Raw genomic sequence first — 15,820 nt, 5'->3', positions numbered from 1 at the left:
TATCCACCTGACAGGTGTGGCATATCAAGAAGCTGAATAAACAGCATGATCATTATACAGGTGCACCTCGTTCTGGGGACAATAAAAGGCCACTCTAAAATGTGCAGTTTTGTCACACAACACTAACTCAGTAAAATCTTTGAAATTGTAGCATGTTGTGTTTATATTTTTGTTAAGTGTAGTATATGTATTGTGAAAAGTTCTGTTGTTGTTTTGGTAGGAGTGCACTATGAAGGTGCAGGAAGGGAAGTTCAAGCTCCAGGACCTGTTGGTAGTGCCCATGCAGAGAGTACTAAAGTACCATCTCCTACTCAAGGTAAGTACATCTTGTGGTAACCCTTAGGCATTAACGTCAATGGAAATAATGTGACACATTCACATAATTCTTCAGCACCATCACTCTTCACAAAAGAGGACATTCTTTCAGACAATTAGAAAATCCTGAGTATTTCTTGGTATAGAGGTTGAGTGTGCTAGGTTTGTTAAGGCTGAATCTCATGTGGCCACTCAGTGTACATCCTGGTGTCCCTCCGTTTCCACTCGACCCTGGTCCTCTTCAAGCCCATCACAGGAGGCTGCTGAGGGGAGGACGGCTCATAATAATGTCCGGAACAGAGAAAATGGAATGGCATCAAACACCTGCAAACCAAGTGTTTGATGTATTTGATACCATTCCACTAATTCTGCTTCAGCCATTACCACAAGCCACTTCTCCTCATTTTAGGTGCCACCAACCTCCAGTGATGTCCACAGACATGGTTTAAATATACACACAGTGTGGCCACTCCAGTCCACACAAACAACCAATGGACCCTTGTTTCTGGGAACTCTCCCTTAGTAGTCATGCTAGTACAGTAGTCATGTATAAAACAAGCTGGCCAGGCTGCCTGATTCAAAACATGATTAATTAACCAGGCCAGGTCAATAATGAATGAGGTGGGGCTAGCTGATGACGTGGGTATGAAGAGAGTAGACGTGAGCGGAGCGCATGGCAGGTGATGATGGGGGGACTGCAGTGTGGTTTGTTTTTCATCTCAGACTGGGCTGACTGGCTGACTGACTGACTGACTGACTGACTGGCTGACTGGCTGACTGACTGACTGACTGACTGGCTGGCTGACTGGCTGACTGACTGACTGGCTAACTGACTGACTGACTGACTGACTGACTGGCTGGCTGGCTGACTGGCAGGAGATTCAGAGAAGAGAAACTGTGTTCAAATCAGCCATGCTCAAATCACATTACATGCAGGCCCATTTCACTCCTTCCCATAGCTTTGTGGTTAAGGATTAATATGCCGTGGTCCCAGGGCGTTCACAGGCTGTGTGTGTGTGTGTGTGTGTGTGTGTGTGTGTGTGTGTGTGTGTGTGTGTGTGTGTGTGTGTGTGTGTGTGTGTGTGTGTGTGTGTGTGTGTGTGTGTGTGTGTGTGTGTGTGTAAGCCTTAGGGCACATCTTTACTGTGATTAAGCCATATCTGGTCTTTGTCAGAATTACACAGTACACAGCTTATACTGTAGCAAATCATTCTGTCTTCAATGACATGGCCAGCAAGCCTAAACTAGCCAACACACACATACCATGTACTGTATAACTCACTCCCATATTATCTTCCCACACTTACCCTTTCTCTAGAAAACTGCTGAAGCATGCATAAAGTCCACCTGAAAGTGTTAGTTATAACATCACATGCTCTATATTAGCATTTCCCAACTCCGGTCCTCCAGTACCCCCAACAGCAACTGATTCAACTTGTCAACTAATCATCAAGCCCTCAATGAGTTGAATCAGGTGTGTTTGTCTGGGGCTACAACAAAACTGTGTGCTGTTGGGGGTACTGGAGGACCAGAGTTGGGACCCCCTGCATTATATGCACAGATGTTCCACTAGTACAGTATATGTGGACTAGCTCTAAATAACCCTCATTGTTTGCTGTAGCGTCCATATTTGTAGAAGACGCACAGATTTTCTCAAAGTATTCACTGTTTTTACACAGAAAAACATATTTTGTGGTGACGAAGTTTAGTGAGGGTTCATATAAGTTATATGAGTGTAACTGGGAGGTTTTCTGTTTCCCTCCCTAGTGTGGTGTTGTCATACTGAGATATGTGAATGTTTGTGTAGAGTGTATAGTAGTGTATTGTGAGTGTAGAGTGTGTGGTAGTGTATTGTGAGTGTAGAGTGTGTGGTAGTGTATTGTGAGTGTGAGTGTAGAGTGTGTGGTAGTGTATTGTGAGTGTGTGTGTAGAGTGTGTGTGTGCGCTTAGAGTGTGTGTGTGTAGAGTGTGTGGTAGTGTATTGTGAGTGTGTGCGTAGAGTGTGTGTGTGTGTAGAGTGTGTGGTAGTGTATTGTGAGTGTGTGTGTAGTGTGTGTGGTAGTGTATTGTCAGTGTGTGTGATATTGTACTGTGAGTGTGTGGTAGTGTATTGTGAGTGTGTGTGTAGTATGTGTGGTATTGTGAGTGTGTGTGTAGTGTGTGTGGTAGTGTATTGTCAGTGTGTGTGATATTATATTGTGAGTGTGTGGTAGTGTATTGTGAGTGTGTGTGTAGTGTGTGTGGTAGTGTATTGTCAGTGTGTGTGATATTGTATTGTGAGTGTGTGGTAGTGTATTGTGAGTGTGTGTGTGTAGATTGTGCGGTAGTGTATTGTGAGTGTGTGGTATTGTGAATGTGTGTGTGGTAGTGAATTGTGAGTGTGTGTGTAGTGTGTGTGGTAGTGTATTGTCAGTTGGTGTGATATTGTATTGTGAGTGTGTGGTAGTGTATTGTGAGTGTGTGTGTAGTGTGTGTGATATTGTATTGTGAGTATGTATTGTGAATGTGTGTGTTGTGTTGTGTTCTTCACTGATGGAATGTAACATTCTCTTACAGGAGCTGGTGAGTCATTCAACTGACCGACCTGATAGACAGCAGCTCAAGGAGGCGTTGGAGGCCATGCAGGTGTGTGTGTCACAGGAGGCTGCTGAGGGGAGGACGGCTCATAATAATGTCCGGAACAGAGAAAATGGAATGGCATCAAACACCTGCAAACCATGTGATTGATGTATTTGATACCATTCCACAATTCTGCTCCAGTCATGTGTGTGTGTGTGTGTGTGTGTGTGTGTGTGTGTGTGTGTGTGTGTGTGTGTGTGGGTGTGTGTGTGTGTGTGTGTGTGTGTGTGTGTGTGTGTGTGTGTGTGTGTGTGTGTGTGTGTGTGTGTGTGTGTGTGTGTGTGTGTGTGTGTGTGTGTGTGTGTGTGTGTGTGTGCGTGCGTGCGCGCGTGCGTGCGTGCTTTCTTTAGGGTATTCCGGGTATGATCATCAACCATTGTGACATTTTTCTATTCATTCAAAAGGGCTGCTTGTGTGCATAGCTATACATTATATTATAGCTTTAATTCAGCTGCCAGGATATAATAGATGTTATTCAGGTGTAAAAACGATGTGTCTCTGAAGGACTTGGCTATGTACATCAATGAAGTGAAGAGAGACAACGAGACCTTGAAGAAGATTAGTGAATTCCAGAACTCCATCGAGAACCTTGTAAGTAACTTGATTGTTGTAAACGACAGCAATTTTCTACAATCAGCACTGATGTTTCAATCAATAAGGAGTGTTGACCCTTTGTACGTTGTCATGTTGGCGATTTAAATCAAATCGTATTTTAAATCAAATTTTATTTGTCACGTGGTTCATGTAAATGTAAATGTTCATAAACAACAGGTGTAGACTAACAGTGAAATGCTTGTTTAGAGGCCCTTCCCGACAATGCAGAGAGAAAGAATAGAGAAATAATTGAAAAGTAACAATAAATACACAATGAGTAATGATAACTTGGCTATATACACAGGGTACCAGTACCGAGTTGATGTGCAGGGGTACGAGGTAATTTGGGTAGATATGTACATATAACTAGGAATAAAGTGACAGATAATAAACAGTAGCAGCGTATGTGATGGGTCAATACAGATAGTCCGGGTAGCTATTGGATAATTATTTAACTAACTTTTGATCAGTCTTATGGCTTGGGGGTAGAAGCTGTTCAGGGTCAAGTTGGTTCCAGACTTGGTGCATCGGTGCCGCTTTCCGTGCGGAATCAGAGAGAACAGTCTATGACGCTTTATTGAGATTCTTAAATATGTTTTTACTGTCAAATATTTATTGAGCAACAGAGAGTGATTGCCCATCCCCCTGGCCCTGACACACTCCTTCTCCCCAATTTCGTGATATCCAATTCGTAGTTACAGTCTTGTCCCATCGCTACAACTCTCGTTTGGACTCGGGAGAGGCGAAGGTCAAGAGCCATGCGTCCTCCGAAACACGAGCCCGCCAAGCCGCACTGCTTCTTGACACACTGCTCGCATAACCCGGGAAGCCAGCCGCACCAATGTGTCGGAGGAAACCCTGAATAAATGGCGACCGTGTCAGTGTGCATTCGCCTGGCCTGCCACAGGAGTTGCTAGAGCGCGATGGGACAAGGACATCTTGGCCGAACAAACCTTCCCCTAACCCGGACGACACTGGGCCAATTGTGCCGTCTCATGGGTCTTCCGGTAGCGGCTGGCTGCGACACAGCCCGGGATCGAACCTGTATCTGTAGTGACGCCTCAAGCACTGCAGTGCCGTAGACCACTGCGCCACTTGGGAGGCCTATGTGCAGATAGTTAAAGTACAAAAGGGAAAATAAATAAACATAAATATGGGTTGTATTTACAGTGGTGTTTTTTTACAATGTGTCTCTCTCTCTGTCTATCTCTCTCTCTGTCTCTCTTTCTCTCAATCTCTCCTCTCTCTGCTTGCTCATCCCTCGCTTCCACTTGTCGCACTCATCTGCAATTATCATGTCTCTCATAAATCATTTATTCTTCCAGAGTGTGAGCAGAGTATCTTTTTAAGTCTCAACGAATCCCAAACTAAAATGTTCCGTACAAGGCAGTGTTTAGTCTAACAGCAGATGGCTTTTATTGGCCTAGATATGTGCTTTAGATGAAGCCTCAGAGACAGCCACAGGCTGCTATTTTAGATGTTCTGCCTGTCTTGTCAGTCTGTCTGTCCTGTACGTATGCTCATTGTATCACTGACATGAAATCATTGGTGTAGCCAACACACCCTGCAGGGAGCTGTACAGCCACTGGTGAAAGAGTCATGAATGTCATAATGTTATGGCAGCAGAATAAAATGATGACTCACATTTCCCATTTTGACATCTTGATGTTTAATATATCATAAATCAGTTCAGTACCTCGGCTGATGGCAAAATGTATTCATTGAGATTCCACTAGGTTAGATGAATAATTCATACAATTGCGTAAAGTAGACAACAATGTGCTGCTCTTATCCATACCTTCTGTTAGTACCACCACTCATATTCATCACTGAAAAAAACAGCATTGCTACATCTGTTTTTAGACACCTAAATGAATGATATCTATCCAATGATTCTTCAAGAATGTAACTTCCCAATGCTTCATGAGCATTTGTCATACCCCATCATAACCAAAATATCCGCTTGTTTTAGTCCTTTGTTTGTGAACAAGGTATATGTAAATAAACACTGTATAACCTCAAAACATGGTTAAAACTATAATTGTGATATCATGGATTGTCATTCCTTATATCTATAGCTTTGTCTATGAATTTGAGAGTGGTTGCATTTGTCAAGCCCCATCCATCGGCTGTTTACCAAATCAGTGGCAGGGTACCCGCTTTTTAATTGTTTGAACTGCAGGTTCCCGCTTTAATCCAGGCATGTGTATATGTGACCCAAGCAGCAGGTCAAACTGGAGGAGTATGGCAGACCAAAGATAGATGGAGAGCTCAAGGTGTCCTCCATAGTCAACCGAACAAAACAGGACCGGTGAGTAGTCAAGCTTCACTATCAAATTCAGACTTACTGAATGTGTGCTATGTGATTAACAGCCTTTCTTATGGACAACACGTGTTCAGAACTCTAACTGATGTTCTACGGTTCCTTTTCCAAGGTACATATTCCTGTTTGATAAAGTGGTCATTGTGTGCAAGCGGAAAGGCTACAGCTATGAACTGAAAGAGATCATTGAGCTGCAGTCATACAAAATGTCTGACGACCCCATGAACAACAGGGACGTGAAGAAGGTAGGCAGCAGCCTTGAGCTGCGATTTCTCCTAACACCCTGCTGAAGAGACACACTCAGTCCACGTTCTGCAATGTCTTAGCAATCATTTCAAAGGGTGTCCTTGAGGTAGAACTGCGGTGACGGTCACTTCAGATAAGCAGGCTCATGTGTAATGCATTGAAGTGTCAGATCTGTATGCGTTGTGCCGGCCTGTGCTCTGAAGAACATGTAAATGCAATGAAGGTCATTTACAATACAGGCCGTGTGCATTTTCCACCAATCTAACCATTCTTTTGAATCTGCATGTGTGGTCGTGTGCATGTGTAACTGGGTCTTCTCTGGTGTGTTTCTCTTTGCATGCATACCAGTCCAGTGGAAAAATGGTAAGCTGAAGCAACCCTTAACTCATCTTCTCATTGCAGCCAGTGTGAGTGTGTGTTGGGTGTCATGCAATGATTGCATGTGCACCCACTGGCTATGTGATTCTCTTAACTTTTTGTCAGATGCATTGCCATGAGTGAACACTGTCTCTTGGTTAGCTCCAAAGGGAATGTGTAGGCTATAGAAAGTGCATTTTGTTAGTATACATGATTTTTTGGGGGGAATTTGTTACAATCCCCCTCGTCTCTCCCCCACCACTCTCTCCATCTACCTCCATATTTCTTTCTCTCTACCATCCTTTCTTCATTCTCCCTCTCTCTCTGCAGTGGTCCTATGGCTTCTACCTGATCCACCTGCAAGGCAAGCAGGGCTTTCAGTTCTTCTGTAAAACAGAGGACACCAAGAGGAAATGGATGGAGCAGTTTGAGATGGCCATGTGGGTACAGTAGTAGGCCTATAGAAGCAGCATGCACTCGAGTGGATCTTTCAGACTAATCAGATCCATTTCATTCAAACTCACTATGTATCATGTATGTTTCCTCCAATCCGAAAGGTCAAACATCAAGCCGGAGAAAGCCACGGCCAATCAGCACAACTTCCAGATGCACACGTTTGAGAAGAACACCAACTGCCGAGCCTGCAAGATGCTGCTGAGGTGAGTCTTGGCACCAGCCGCAGGGCTCCTCCCATGTACCGGGCCTTATCATGCACTTAGTTGACGGATGACAGCACTGTTTTCTAAAGGGATGTTAGTGGTACTTACTGACGCTACACACTTCCTTTGATATTCCGTCTTTTGAGCTTGCCAGCCTGTCTAAACTCCCTGAATGACAAATCACTCAGCCTTGGAGTCTTTTTGATTTGACTGACAGCTCGAACACCCACAGAAACACTCTAAAAGCCAACCATTACAGTAGGCGGGCATCTAAGTTGACAATGTGAGTGCAGCTCCAGCGCTATGCTGTGCACTCTTCTGACTTCTACTACAGTGCCTGTCTACTCTCTACACTCCATGCAATGTATTGACCCAAAAACGACATAGTAGCAACGCTGACCTAAATTCCCTCCCCGTGCTGTGGAAGGGACCAGTGTGCTGCTACCTCTAGCTGCTAACTGCTAATTTCATTAGTAGCCCCAGTGTTTTGGTCTGATGTATGGTGCTGGCTATTGGACATGACAGCGTATACACTGCAGAGCATACACGTGCCGTATTTTACATAACGTAAAACGAAATCCACTTGATTTTGTGGCCTGAAGAAAATAGTGGAACGCTTACGGTGGATGTAGTACATTGACTTTATGGCTATTTAGCGGGGGCTTTTATTCACAGCTACAGTCAGTTAACACAAATAGACAGTGTTTGGCCACCCAGGAATCAAACCTGAAGCTTTTGGAACAGTAGTGTACAGTGCATTGGGAAAGTATTCAGAACCCTTGACTTTTTCCACATTTTGTTACCTTACAGCCGTATTCTAAAATCGATTAAATTATTAGTTTTTTTCATCAATCTACACACAATACCCCAAAATGTCAAAGCAAAAACAGGTTTTTAGAAATGTTTGCAAATTGATTAACACCCCCCCCCCCTCCCCAGAAATACCTAATTTGCTTAAGTATTCAGCCCCTTTTCTATGAGACTCGAAATTGAACTCAGGTGCATCCTGTTTTCATTGATCATCCTTCAGATGTTTCTACAAATTGACTGGAGTCCACCTGTGGTACATTCAATTGATTGGACAGGATTTGGAAAGGCACATACCTGTCTATAGTATAAGGTCCAACATTTGACACTACATGTCAGAGCAGTTTCTCTGTGGAGATAGGACAACCTTCCAGAAGGACAATCACCTCTGCAGCACTCCACCAATCAGGCCTTTATGGTAGAGTGGCCAGACGGAAGCAACTCCTCAGTAAAGGGCACATGACAACCTGCTTGGAGTTTGCCAAAAGGCATCTAAAGACTCTCAGTCCATGAGAAACATGGTGATGGCAACTCCATGCTGTGTAGATGTTTTTCAGCAACAGGGACTGGGAGACTCGTCAGGATCGAGGGAAATATGAACTGAGCAAAGTACAGAGAGATCCTTGATGAAAACCTGCTCCAGAGCGCTCAGGACCTCAGACTGGGGTGAAGGTTCACCTTCCAACAGGACAACAACCCTAAGTACATAGCCAAGACAACAACGCAGGAGTGGCTTCGGGAAGTCTCAGAATGTCCTTGAGTGGCCCAGCCAGAGCCCGGACTTGAACCCGATCAAACATCTCTGGAGAGACCTGAAAATAGCTGTGCAGCTACGCTCCCCATGCAACCTGACATAGCTTGAGAGGATCTGCAGAGAACAATGGGAGAAACTCCCCAAATACAGGTGTGCCAAATTTGTAGCGTCATACCCAAGAAGACTCGAGGCTGTAATCACTGCCAAAGGTGCTTCAACAAAGTTCTGAGTAAAGGGTCTAAATACTTGTAAATGTACCTCTGTAACAATGGCGCGGAGAAGAAGGCTGATGTTTTAAGTGTCCCCCACCGATTGTGTTTTTTTGTTTGTTTGCGTTGTTTGTAACTTACGTTTTTTCTTAATTTGTACATAATGTTGCTGCTACCGTCTCTTATGACTGAAAATAACTTCTGCACATCAGGACTGCGATTACTCACCACGGAGTGGCAGAATCCTTTTTTCCCTTTAACGAGTCTGATTAGCCCGACTCTAATGATATACTGCTTTCTCGGGAACAGGCCCAGATCCCCGTTATTTGCATGAAGAGGAGACTGAGAAAAAGGGGCCAGAGGGCGGGCTGCCTTCTGAGAATTCGTAAGCGATCAAATAAACCCCCACTTCCTTCCATTCTGCTAGCAAACGTACAATCTTTGGAGAATAAACTCGATGACCTACGCGGAAGATTAAACTACCAACCGGACATTCAAAATGGTAATATTTTATGCTTCACGGAGTCGTGGCTGAACGGCGACACTATCAACATACAGCTGGCTGGTTATACGCTGTACCGGCAGGATAGAACAGCGGCTTCTGGTAAGACAAGGGGCGGCGGATTATGTATTTTTGTAAATAACACATGGTGCACAATATCTAAGGAAGTCTCGAGTTATTGCTCGCCTGAGGTAGAGTATCTCATGATAAGCTGTAGACCACAATCTACCTAGAGAGTTTTCATCTATATTTTTCATAGCTGTTTACATACCACCACAGACTGAGGCTGGCACTAAGACAGCATTGATTGAGCTCTATTCCGCCATAAGCAAACAAGAAAACATTCATCCAGAGGCGGCGCTCCTAGTGGCTGGGGACTTTATTCAGGGAAACTTAAATCCGTTTTACCACATTTCTACCAGCATGTTAAATATGCAACCAGAGGGGGAAAAACTCTGGACCACCTTTACTCCACACACAGAGGCGCAGACAAAGCTCTCCCTCGCCCTCTATTTTGCAAATATGATCATAATTCTATCCTCCTGATTCCTGCTTACGAGCAAAAATTAAAGCAGGAAGCACCAGTGACTAGATCAATAAAGAAGTGGTCAGATGAAGCAGATGCTAAGCTACAGGACTGTTTTGCTAGCACAGACTTGAATATGTTCCGAGATTCCTCCGATGGCATTTAGGAGTACACCACATCAGTCATTGGCTTCATCAATAAGTGCATCGATGACGTCGTCCCCATGGTGACCGTACGTACATACACCAACACGAAGCCATGGATTACAGGCAACATCCGCACTGAGCTAAAGGCTAGAGCTGCTGCTTTCAAGGAGCTGGACTCTAACCCAGAAGCTTATAATAAATCCCGCTATGCCCTCCGACGAACCATCAAACAGGCAAAGCGTCAATACAGGACTAGATCGAATCGTACTACACCGGCTCTGACGCTCGTCGGACGTGGCAGCGCTTGCAAACCATTACAGACTACAAAGGGAAGCACAGCCGAGAGCTGCCCAGTGACATGAGCCTACCAGACGAGCTAAACTACTTCTATGCTCGCTTCGAGGCAAATAACACTGAAACATGCATGAGAGCACCAGCTGTTCCGGAAGAGTGTGTGATTACGCTCTCCGCAGCCGTTGCGAGTAAGACGTTTAAACAGGTCAACATTTACAAGGCCACAGGGCCAGACAGATTACCAGGACGTGTACTGCGAGCATGCGCTGACCAACTGGCAAGTGTCTTCACTGACATTTTCAACCTCTCCCTGTCCGAGTCTGTAATACCAACATGTTTTAAGCAGATCACCATGGTGCCTGTTCCCAAGAACACTAAGGTAACCTGCCTAAATGACTACCGACCCGTAGTACGCACGTCTGTAGCCATGAAGTGCTTTGAAAGGCTGGTCATGGCTGACATCAACACCATTATCCCAGAAACCCTAGATCCACTCCAATTTGCATACCTCCCCAACAGATCCACAGATGATGCCATTTTTATTGCACTCCACACTGGCCTTTCCCAGCTGGACAAAAGGAACACCTATGTGAGAATGCTATTCATTGACTACAGCTCAGCGTTCAACACCATAGTGCCCTCAAAGCTCATCAATAATTCTAAGGACCCTGGGACTAAACACCTCCCTCTGCAACTGGATCCTGGACTTCCTGACAGGCCGCCCCCAGGTGGTAAGGGTAGGTAACAACACATCCGCAACGCTCATCCTCAACACAGGGGCCCCTCAGGGGTGCGTGCTCAGTCTCCTCCTGTACTCCCTGTTCACTCATGACTTCACGGCCAGTCGCGACTCCAACACCATCATTAAGTTTGCCGATGACACAACAGTGGTAGGCCTGATCACCGACAACAACGAGACAGACTATAGGGAGGAGGTCAGAGACCTGGCCGTGTGACAACAACCTCTCCCTCAATGTGATCAAGACAAAGTAGATGATTGTGGACTACAGGAAAAAGAGGACCGAGCACGCCCCCATTCTCATCGACAGGGCTGCAGTGGAGCAGTTTGAGAGCTTCAAGTTCCTTGGTGTCCACATCACCAACAAACTAACATGGTCCAAGCACACCAAAACAGTTGTGAAAAGGGCACGACAAGACCTATTCCCCCTCAGGAGTTTGAAAAGATTTGGCATGGGTCCTCAGATCCTCAAAAGGTTCTACAGCTGCACCATCGAGAGCATCCTGACTGGTTGCATCACTGCCTGGTATGGCAACTGCTCAGCCTCCTACCGCAAGGCACTGCAGAGGGTAGTGCGAACGGCCCCGTACATCACTGGGGCCAAGCTTCCTGCCATCCAGGACCTCGATACTAAGCGGTGTCAGAGGAAATCCCCAAAAATTGTCAAAGACTCCAGCCACCCTAGTCATAGACTGTTCTCTCTGCTATCGCACGGCAAGCAGTACCGGAGCACCAAGTCTAGGTCCAAGAGGCTTCTAAACAGCTTCTACCCCCAAGCCATAAGACTACTGAACAGCTAATCAAATGGCTACCCAGACTATTTGCTTCCCCCTCTTTTACGCCGCTGCTACTCTCTGTTGTTATCATCTATGCATAGTCACTTTAATAACTCTACCTGTACATATTACCTCAACTAACCGGTGCCCCCGCACATTGACTCTGTACCGGTACCCCCTGTATATAGTCTCGCTATTGTTGTTTTACTGCTGCTCTTTAATTACTTGTTACTTTTATTTCTTATTCTTATCCATATTTTTTTTAACTGCATTGTTGGTTAGGGGCTCGTAAGTAAGCATTTCACTGTAAGGTCTACACCTGTTGTATTCGGCGCATGTGACTAATACAATTTGATTTGATTTGAAATGTGATATTTCAGTTTTTTTTCCAAAAAATGTATTAATACCTGTTTTTGCTATATCTATATGGGGTATTGTGTGTAGATTGAAGAGGGGGAAAAAACAATTTAATCAATTTTAGAAGAAGGCTGTAACGTAACAAAATGTTGGAAAAGTCAAGGGGTCTGAATACTTTCCAAATGCACAGCATCCCATATGGTGCATGTTGTACAGTATATTTTATTTAGAGTGGTGTTTAGATAAAGACATGTCCTAGCTGGTCAGGAATAATCCTGTGCATGATTGGCTTGTCAGTGTGTGTCTTTTCCTCACCCCTGCCCCCCCCCCCCCCCCCCCACTATCTGTGTCTCCAGGGGGATCTTCTACCAGGGGTACTACTGTTCCCGCTGTGGGACTGGAGCTCATAAAGAGTGTCTAGAGTGCATCACCATCTGCAAAATCAGTAGGTTTACTTTACGCTCAACTCCAGTACTATGCATTACAGTGGAACTACACAGGTATAAGAGCAACTTCATGTGAAGTGTTACAAACAAGTCTCCCTAGATACAGACTGTCCAATGGGACATGAATAAATACTGAGTTGTAACATTTTGTTGACCAACTGCTCTTTCTCTTCCTTTCTCTTTCTCTCTCATTTTTTCAGATCCACTCGACACGGTGAGTGTTTCACCCCCCCGCTTCTTAGACATTCAGCTTCATCACCCTTTGAAAAATGCAATCTATTGTTTCACGAAGAAGTTCTCATATTGCTGTATTATTGATAAATGATTGATACATCTGTTTGGTTGTGTAGCATCATAACGCTATAACTCCACTGTGGAGCTCCCTTATCTTGACCCTGTTATGTGTTGATCCTTCCTTTTTCAGGACCCTGGACTACCGTCATCAGGTAGGAATGCTGTGTATACAGGAATTCACGTAGCACAGTGTAATGTTACTCAGTCAGAAATCAAAACAATGTACAGCAGACTTCGATAAAGATTGCTATCAAGCTGTCAAACTAATTTGAAGTTGTTTGGAAGGTGGATTAGAGCTACAGCTCTCTGCTTCCATCTAGTGGAAGACTACAATGCAAGCGCTGATTAAGTAGACTAATACAAGCGATGGAAGTGTTGAGATGTATATGGAGAATTCTGTATAGTCTTCATAGCCCATTGGAAGAGTGTTTAGTTTATCTTACAGTATGCATTTTATCCTGGCTTTAGGCCCTAAGATGGTGGCAGTAAGGAACTATCATGGGACGCCTGTTCCTCCGGGGAAGACTCCACTCTCCTTTCAGACAGGGGACTTCATCGAGCTGCTGAAGGGGGAACCTGACACCACCTGGTGGGAGGTAAAATCACTCCCTCCCCTCTATAAATAGTGACTATAGGTTATCACCTAACATACACATTCTGAGGAGCATTCATATCATTCTCCTATATCTATCCATAGCAGCAGAGTTGTTATATATCAACACCTAGTGTCTCTCTCCCAGGGAAAGCTTATCCAAACCCAGAAGAGTGGCTTCTTTCCTAACAACTGTGTAAAGCCTTGTTTGGACCCCAAGGTAAAATACCCCTCAAACATACACATTAATTAACTCACTAATGATTCTACTCTATTTATGAACTCTCTAATGCTGATTTTGTTGTTGTCACCACAGCCTTTGTTCCAGTCCTTCCCCAGCCGGCAGCCCTCAAGGGAAACAGACTACTATGGATACCCCTGGTACGACCCTTCACCTTGGATACATCATACATGTTTCAAAAGTTGGGATGTCCTCATTTTGAAATGATGATTCAGTGTAGTTTGAAAGTACTATCTTCTCATTTCTCTGCAGTAAATAAATTGTATTACTGTGGTATTATTATGTTAGGACAGTGCATTACTATGTTAGGACAGTGCATTACTATGTTAAGACAGGGCATTACTATGTTAAGACAGGGCATTACTATGTTAATACAGTGTATTACTATGTTAAGACAGTGTATTACTATGTTAAGACAGTGTATTACTATGTTAAGACAGTGTATTACTACGTTAAGACAGTGTATTACTTTGTTAAGACAGCGTATTACTCTGTTAGGACGGTGTATTACTATGCTAGGACGGTGTATTACTATGCTAGGATGTGTATTACTATGCTAGGACGGTGTATTACTATGTTAGGACGGTGTATTACTATGCTAGGACGGGTTATTACTATGCTAGGACGGTGTATTACTTTGCTAGCTCGGTGTATTACTATGTTAGGATGGTGTATTACTATGTGTATCTGTAGTCCTTCAAGGACCTGTGTTCCCCCTCAATGTCCTGTCAGGTTTGCTGGCAACATGGAGCGGACACAGGCTGACAACCTGTTGAAGTCCCACAGCAGTGGAACATACCTGATCAGAGAGAGGACTGCTGAGGCAGAGAGGTTCGCCATCAGCATCAAGTGAGTGTTGTTTACCATTTGCCCTAGGAAAGGTACATAACAGGAGACTTCTCTGTATCTCTAACATTATCAAACCTCCATTCCTTTGCGTACTTTATAGTGCAAGTCACTTTATTGAATGACTCAATCTTTGTAGTGTACAGTCGTGGCCAAAAGTTTTGAGAATGACACAAATATAAATTTTCACAAAGTATGCTGCTTCAGTGTCTTTAGATATTTTTGTCAGATGTTACTATGGAATACTGAAGTATAATTACAAGAATTTCATAAGTGTCAAAGGCTTTTATTGACAATTACATGAACTTGATGCAAAGAGTCAATATTTGCAGTGTTGACTCTTCTTTTTCAAGACCTCTGCAATCCGCCCTGGCATGCTGTCATGTTAACTTCTGGGCCACATCCTGACTGATGGCAGCCCATTCTTGCATAATCAATGCTTGGAGTTTGTCAGAATTTGTGGATTTTTGTTTGTCCACCCGCCTCTTGAGGATTGACCACAAGTTCTCCATGGGATTAAGGTCTGGGGAGTTACCTGGCCATGGACCCAAAATATCGATGTTTTGTTCCCCGAGCCACTTAGTTATCACTTTTGCCTTACGGCAAGGTGCTCCATCATGCTGGAAAGGGCATTGTTTGTCACCAAACTGTTCCTGGATGGTTGGGAGAAGTTGCTCTCGGAGGATGTGTTGGTACCATTCTTTATTCATGGCTGTGTTCTTAGGTAAAATTGTTAATGAGCCCACTCCCTTGGCTGAGAAGCAACCCCACACATGAATGGTCTCAGGATGCTTTACTGTTGGCATGACACAGGACTGATGGTAGTGCTCACCTTGTCTTCTCCGGACAAGCTTTTTCAGGATGCCTCAAACAATTGAAAAGGGGATTCATCAGAGAAAATTACTTTACCCCAGTCCTCAGCAGTCCAATCTCTGTACCTTTTGCAGAATATCAGTCTGTCCCTGATTCTTTTCCTGGAGAGAAGTGGCTTCTTTGCTGCCCTTCTTGACATCAGGCCACCCTCCAAAAGTCTTCGCCTCACTGTGCGTGCAGATGCACTCACACCTTACACCTGCCTGCTGCTATTCCTGAGCAAGCTCTGTACTGGTGGTGCCCCGATCCTGCAGCTGAATCAACTTTAGGAGACGGTCCTGGCGCTTGCTGGACTTTCTTGGGCG

The 15,820-nt window shown here is 44.4% G+C and overlaps 1 protein-coding gene across 15 annotated transcripts in view; it reads left to right on the top strand.

Moving 5' to 3' along the window:
• LOC129864066 (guanine nucleotide exchange factor VAV2-like) overlaps positions 1 to 15,820 on the top strand; it is a 249,802-nt gene that overhangs the window by 229,429 nt on the left and 4,553 nt on the right. For 7 of the 15 annotated variants that reach the window (XM_055936634.1, XM_055936631.1, XM_055936626.1 and 4 more), the window contains 15 exons: positions 221 to 316; positions 2,872 to 2,940; positions 3,439 to 3,525; positions 5,751 to 5,839; positions 5,964 to 6,096; positions 6,446 to 6,460; positions 6,785 to 6,894; positions 7,012 to 7,113; positions 12,580 to 12,668; positions 12,870 to 12,883; positions 13,094 to 13,115; positions 13,432 to 13,559; positions 13,704 to 13,775; positions 13,872 to 13,936; positions 14,529 to 14,645. In XM_055936634.1, the coding sequence (XP_055792609.1) occupies positions 221 to 316; positions 2,872 to 2,940; positions 3,439 to 3,525; positions 5,751 to 5,839; positions 5,964 to 6,096; positions 6,446 to 6,460; positions 6,785 to 6,894; positions 7,012 to 7,113; positions 12,580 to 12,668; positions 12,870 to 12,883; positions 13,094 to 13,115; positions 13,432 to 13,559; positions 13,704 to 13,775; positions 13,872 to 13,936; positions 14,529 to 14,645 (1,208 nt within the window). The remainder of the gene's footprint in view (positions 1 to 220; positions 317 to 2,871; positions 2,941 to 3,438; positions 3,526 to 5,750; positions 5,840 to 5,963; positions 6,097 to 6,445; positions 6,461 to 6,784; positions 6,895 to 7,011; positions 7,114 to 12,579; positions 12,669 to 12,869; positions 12,884 to 13,093; positions 13,116 to 13,431; positions 13,560 to 13,703; positions 13,776 to 13,871; positions 13,937 to 14,528; positions 14,646 to 15,820) is intronic. The other 8 variants (XM_055936637.1, XM_055936632.1, XM_055936630.1 and 5 more) reach the window with 3 other exon arrangements.

Source organism: Salvelinus fontinalis, chromosome 10 (assembly GCF_029448725.1).
Source record: "Salvelinus fontinalis isolate EN_2023a chromosome 10, ASM2944872v1, whole genome shotgun sequence".
NCBI lineage: Eukaryota > Metazoa > Chordata > Actinopteri > Salmoniformes > Salmonidae > Salvelinus > Salvelinus fontinalis.
Note: the sequence above shows the minus strand (reverse complement) of the source record. Positions and strands in the feature narration are given on the sequence as shown.